General features: G+C 52.5%; 1 protein-coding gene across 4 annotated transcripts in view; it reads left to right on the top strand.

Moving 5' to 3' along the window:
* The first annotated feature begins 979 nt into the window (after positions 1-979).
* Positions 980-6000, top strand: part of NRG3 (neuregulin 3) — a 1101798-nt gene continuing 1096777 nt past the window's right edge. For all 4 annotated transcript variants that reach the window (XM_060091635.1, XM_060091627.1, XM_060091619.1 and 1 more), the window contains exon 1: positions 980-1802. In XM_060091635.1, the coding sequence (XP_059947618.1) occupies positions 980-1802 (823 nt within the window). The remainder of the gene's footprint in view (positions 1803-6000) is intronic.

The following is a 6000-nucleotide window of genomic DNA, read 5'->3' as shown; positions in this document are numbered from 1 at the left end:
TTTCACGTCTCCCCCTTTAAGTGCGACCGGGCAGGGGCGTCGGGCAGTGCTTTCGAATCTTCTGAGGCTTGCGGGGTTCCCTCCGCGGCGGGTCGGACAGCACCCGCCGCGGACGCCCAGTGAGTCCCCGGCCCCGGGCTCGCGGCGGCGGCGGCGCAGCTCGCTGGAGTTTGACTCTCGGGCAGCGGCTCCGGCGCGGAGTCTCAGGCGGCGGGAGCTAGGCGAGCCCGGCCGCTTGCCCTCCGCACTGCGCTCGGATTGGTCTCTCCCAGACAGTGCTAGCCGAGGGTTGGCTGCGGGCCGGCTGAAGAACAGGTGCACCTTACCGCCCGGACTCGCGGAGCAGCCGCCGAGGAACGCGGCGCGGCGGGCCCGGCGAGCGGCGGCGGCCAGGCCGGCCCCCCCTGTGTCGGAATGCGGCTCTCTGGTACCTGGTGTTCCGCGGCCGGACCGCTCAGCCCCTGAAGGCGGCGCAAGGCCCAGGGGCGGCGCGGGCGGGCGCCCCGGGGAGCTGGCCGGGTGCGGCGCCCCGAGGATGCCGGCGCGGCTGGAGCGCATGCAGGCGGCGGGCGGCAGCAGCAGCAGCAGCAGACGACGCGGGGCCCTGGCGCGCAGGAGGCCGCCTGCCGGGCTGCAGACGCGCCCCGCCGCTCCCTGACCGGCCGGCGGCGCAGGGGGCCAGTCTAGCCCCTCTTCCGAGCTCCTCGCCGCCACCTCCCCGGCCCGCGTCCCCTCCCCGGCCCGCATCCCCTGCCCGGCCCGCGTCCCCTCCCCCGCTCCTCTCCTCCCCGCCCGCCGCCCGCCTCTCGGGGGGAGGGGCGTGGGGGCAGGGAGCCGATTTGCATGCGGCCGCCGCGGCCGCTGCCTGCGCCCGAGCCCGCCGCCGCCGCCGCCGGAGCCCGCGCCTGCGCCCGGCCCGCGCGGCCCCATGCCTCTGGCGCGGCCCTCGGGGGGGCGAAGGTGAAGACCGGCTCCTAGGATGAGTGAAGGGGCGGCCGCTGCCTCGCCACCTGGAGCCGCTTCGGCAGCCGCCGCCTCGGCCGAGGAGGGCTCCGCGGCGGCTGTGGCTGCTGCGGCGGCGGCAGCGGCGGCGGGCGGGGGCCCGGACGGCGGCGGCGAAGGGGCGGCCGAGCCCCCCCGGGAGTTACGCTGTAGCGACTGCATCGTGTGGAACCGGCAGCAGACGTGGCTGTGCGTGGTGCCTCTGTTCATCGGCTTCATCGGCCTGGGGCTCAGCCTCATGCTACTCAAATGGATCGTGGTGGGCTCCGTCAAGGAATACGTGCCCACCGACCTGGTGGACTCCAAGGGGATGGGCCAGGACCCCTTCTTCCTCTCCAAGCCCAGCTCCTTTCCCAAGGCCATGGAGACCACCACGACGACCACTTCCACCACGTCTCCAGCCACCTCCGCCGGCGGCGCCGCCTCTTCCAGGACGCCCAACCGGATTAGCACCCGGCTGACCACCATCACGCGGGCGCCCACTCGCTTCCCAGGGCAGCGGGTGCCCATCCGGGCCAGCCCGCGCTCCACCACGGCACGGAGCACTGCGGCCCCCTCGACGGTCTTGTCCACGACAGCCCCTTTCTTCGGTAGCAGCACTCCGGGCTCCCGACCCCCGGTGCCAGGAACCCCCAGTACCCCGGCCATGCCCTCCTGGCCCACTGCGGCATACGCTACCTCCTCCTACCTTCATGATTCTACTCCCTCCTGGACCCTGTCTCCCTTTCAGGATGCTGCCTCCTCCTCGTCTTCCTCCTCTACCACCACCACGCCAGAAACTAGCACCAGCCCCAAATTTCGTAAGTAAACACTGTCTGAACTCTGATTTACTGCTGAGTTTCCATTCTGCCCTCCTGCTGTCCTTTCCCTTCGCCAACGCCTGTCTTCTAGCATCCTTCACCCCCACCCCCACCCCCCACTCCATTCCAGGTTTGGAACACGGAGTGAGAGAATTAAAACTGGCCACAAGGGAGGGAAAAGGTGCCGGCCTTTTCCTGTGTGTGTGTGCGTGGGGGTAGGGGTGGTGTGAAGCAGAGAGATTGTCAGCCAAGCTCCAGGGGCCCTACTTCAGTGGGTCCCAAATGAGAACTAACTCCCTTCAAGGGGTTAAAGTGAGTGCAGACCTGCTGGGGAGCTCTGGGATCCGGCTCCTGATGAGAGCTGGGGAGGGAGGAAGGAGGGAGGGAGGGAGGAAGGAGGGAGGGAGGGAGGGCCTTCCCAAAAGCACTGAGCCCTTTCCCCGCCCGTGGGAAGGAGAGAAAGAAAAGCACATGTAAATCGACCGACGTTAAACCACGGAGGGAAGTTGTATCCATGTGGGGGTGGGCTGGGGTGTGTGTGTGGTGATTTGATGGAGATGTTGGTACGATGAAGCTCTAGACACTTCCAGCAGCCCTGACCCGGGCAGGGACCAGGAAGGGTTAATTAGAAGCCATTGTGGGAGGTAGGGGAAGGAGGCGATCCATGGCGAAGGGCTAAACTGATCACCTCCTACCCTGCCCATGGACATTCCAAGGTGTAGAAACGGACTCTGTGGCCGCCGAAAGTGAGTTAACTAGGGGGAATTATGAAGGGGGCCCTGCAGAGCTGCCGCCTCTAGGGTCCTGACGGAGGAGGAGTTTTTTCAGCTCTGCCAAGCGTTTGCTTTGTTCGTTTCCCAAAGGTGGAGAGTGAACCTCGTCTCCCCTCCCTATATGCCTGAAAAATTTAGGCAAAATGGGACAGAGTTCTGGGCACTCAAGGGTGAGAAAATCAACTCATTTGAAACAGGTCACTCTTTGAATGTAGCTTCTTCACCCGTGGCTCAGTTGCTGCCACTACTGGCCAGTTTCCCCAAGCATGATAGCTTTCTATCTGTCTAGGAGGTGTATATTTTCCCTATACCTTTATACATGTTTTAGATGACTAATTGACCTCCCAGCACCCTCCCACCACCTCACCTTGTTCTTATTATAAGGAAATTTTAGGAAGGTTCTTAATCTGACTATCAATCAGGATCTGAGAACAGTTTGTGCAACCTGTGAAGGTTATTTAGGACAAACCCCCAGCCTGCCAGTTCAAGTTCTGTGCAAGGCTTTTCTCCAAAAACTGCCTGGCTATGCCTTCTTTATACTGTATTTCTGTTTTGAGCCATAACATCTGGAGGGGAAGGAAGACTGCTCATCATTAACTCTTGAGTAGGAATACCAAGCTTTCAGTCATCTGGCAGTTTTTCATTTCTCTGACCTGTGGTCTTAGCTGGGGTGTTATTTAATCCTTGAAACTTTTTTGTTTTTGGATTTGTTGTATTTGTGGCTAAAGTCCAAGGGGAGATATTCCTTATGCTTTTACTCTGCTTCGGGAAAAAAAATAGGCTAAAAGATAAACTGAGAGACAGAGAGGAGAGGGGAAGGGAGGGAATCTGCCACAAACCAGAATGGCAGTCAGACTGGTAACTTGCTGCTTCTCTCTCCTTTGGCCGAAGCAGTCATTTTTGAGAGTACATTTTCTCAGGAGGTGTGTAGAGGTTTCTCTCAACAAATCTAGCTGCTTGAGTTTTGTGGATGAGTAAAGGATGTGCAAGCGTATGTGCAAACATATTCAATGGATTGAAAATAGATGCGTTTATCTTGAAGACCCCAGGTTTTTTATCTTTTCTTTTGTTACAGTTGATATGAATAATGGAGTGTGGATGTACTTCTCAGCCTTGTGTGTGTGTTGGGGGGCTTGCATATGGGGGGATATTTCATATGCTTTCTGAATTGATTTCCTTGCTTTCCATTCCAGAGGTCTTTAAAGAAAAACCAAGGTAATTATTTTCTACCCCTCCATGCTCCCTTCCTACATTCTGTAGAAGGGAATGGCAGTCTGTTTAATAAATAATGATTATTGACACGGCTCTCAGCCCCAAGGAGAAGGGTGGTGGTGGTGGTGGGGGAGAATCTGTAAATGGTATCAATGTTCACTTAGACATAGAAGCAATATTTGTTTTATGTGTATCTGAGGTTCAGCTCTTGCTCTTTTTTAAACCTTCAACAAGGAGTTGAATTAAGGGATTTGCAAGTATGCAAATCCAGCAGAAACTGACCTGGTTTGCCTATATCAACAAGGGAAATTTTAATGAAAGGAAGATCATGTAGTTTCCATAAAAGATGAGTTTAAATAGGTAGGTTGTATGAGTCCAAGATTGTAAGATGATTAACAAAAGGAAATAAAGATTTCATTTGAGGGATCATCAGCACTGCTGAAAAATGGGCTGAATATCTTGCATTTATATTTTTCACTTGTTTCAATTATGTCACCAAAGTTCCCAGGAGAGAAATTGCCCACCTCCCCCTTTTTTCTAGCTCCTACTTTCAGACTTCAGTAGATTTTTTTCTTTTCTTTTTTTTTAAGTGAAAGGCGTGGATTGTGTTGTAGCACCTGAGGACAACTAAGAATGATGCTTTTTTTTTTTTTTTCCTTGAGACTAACTCACAAGTTCTTTAATTGCCAGGGTCTATGCTTTTAAATTGAACACAAGGCGTATAGAATGAATGTCTTTGTGTTCATCTTAGGTCAGTCAGAAGGATCCTGTCTGTAAAAGCAGCACAGCTCTGGAGTGGAAGAGGCTGGTTCACTCTAGAATAAACACCCTTGCTAATGGGTAATAGGATTTTTGCAAGCAAAAGCTATATTTGCTATGGGAAGGCCCAGTTTAGGAGACTGTTTCTAATTTTCTGTAGGATTAAAGGCAAAGAAAGATTAAATTTGAAAGGCAGAGGGAGGAGAAGTGGGGTTTGGAAGTTGACTCTTCTCATCCTGCAACCTTTAGAACATGAGCCAGACCAAAACTTTCTTCTGTGTTACTGGAGTCTCTTGGGTTCCCAAATAGTTGCCCAGGACTTTCCTTTCCTTCAGATGCTTTAAAAACAAATATCTTGAACATACTGCCTTTAAGAGATTATTTCCCCCCAAGTGTCTTTGAAGCATTTTACAGCTGTAAGTGTAGGGTTAGTTTACACATTTTTTAGTCCAAAGGGAGGTTTACTGCAGACAGTAGAGGAAAAGTGATTTTGACCAGTGTGTAAGCAACCTTTTACGGCACATTGAATTGTATTTTCAGACTTGAAAGGCATATGCATATGTAGAATGTTGTCAGTGCACATGTGGATTGTTATTTTACTCAGCAGAAAGCACTGTTTAACAGATAGAAGACCAGAGTCCTTGGCTAAATTCAAGTACTAAAGACAAAGAGCCACTTTCAATGGCTTATTCTTTGGGTCATATATGGAAGGTATATAGCTAATTCCAATGAGTAAGATCACAAATCTTGAATAGTGTATTTAGTAAAGAAATAAATATAAAGTGTATCATTGATGTTTAAACATGGTAGGGTGATAATTTTAGTACCACCAAGTCTACTTAAATCAAACTTTACCTAGTCAAACTTGTAATTTTGAAGAGTTCCATTGATAACATTGAGAATTTTCTTATCTATCCTCTTTATTTTTATAAATTTATTTATTTATTTATTTTTGGCTATGTTGGGTCTTTGTTGCTGAGCTCAGGCTTTCTCTAGTTTCAGAGAGCGGGGGCTACTCTTTGTTGCGGTGCGCGGGCTTCTCATTGCGGTGGCTTCTCTTGTTGTGGAGCACGGGCTCTAGGCACATGGTCTTCAGTAGTTGTGGCACGCGGGCTCAGTAGTTGTAGCTCGTGGGCTCTAGAGCGCAGGCTCAGTAGTTGTGGCGTACAGGCTTAGTTGCTCCGCGGCATGTGGGATCTTCCCGGACCAGGGCTCGAACCCGTGTCCCCTGCATTGGCAAGCGGATTCTTAACCACTGCGCCCCCAGGGAAGTCCTTATCTATTCTTTTTAAACATTTTCAGTCTTTCAGTAAAAGTACTCTGAGTTGCTTTATAAGCAGCCTCAGGTATAATTTGTTTAAATAAAGTTACTCCTCTGTTGTCTTCTATCTATTGATACATGAATCGAGGCCTTCAGAAGAATTCCAACATAGAAAGGACTGACCCTAATCATG

This window comes from Mesoplodon densirostris, chromosome 1, assembly GCF_025265405.1.
Source record: "Mesoplodon densirostris isolate mMesDen1 chromosome 1, mMesDen1 primary haplotype, whole genome shotgun sequence".
Taxonomy (NCBI): Eukaryota; Metazoa; Chordata; class Mammalia; order Artiodactyla; family Ziphiidae; genus Mesoplodon; species Mesoplodon densirostris.
Note: the sequence above shows the minus strand (reverse complement) of the source record. Positions and strands in the feature narration are given on the sequence as shown.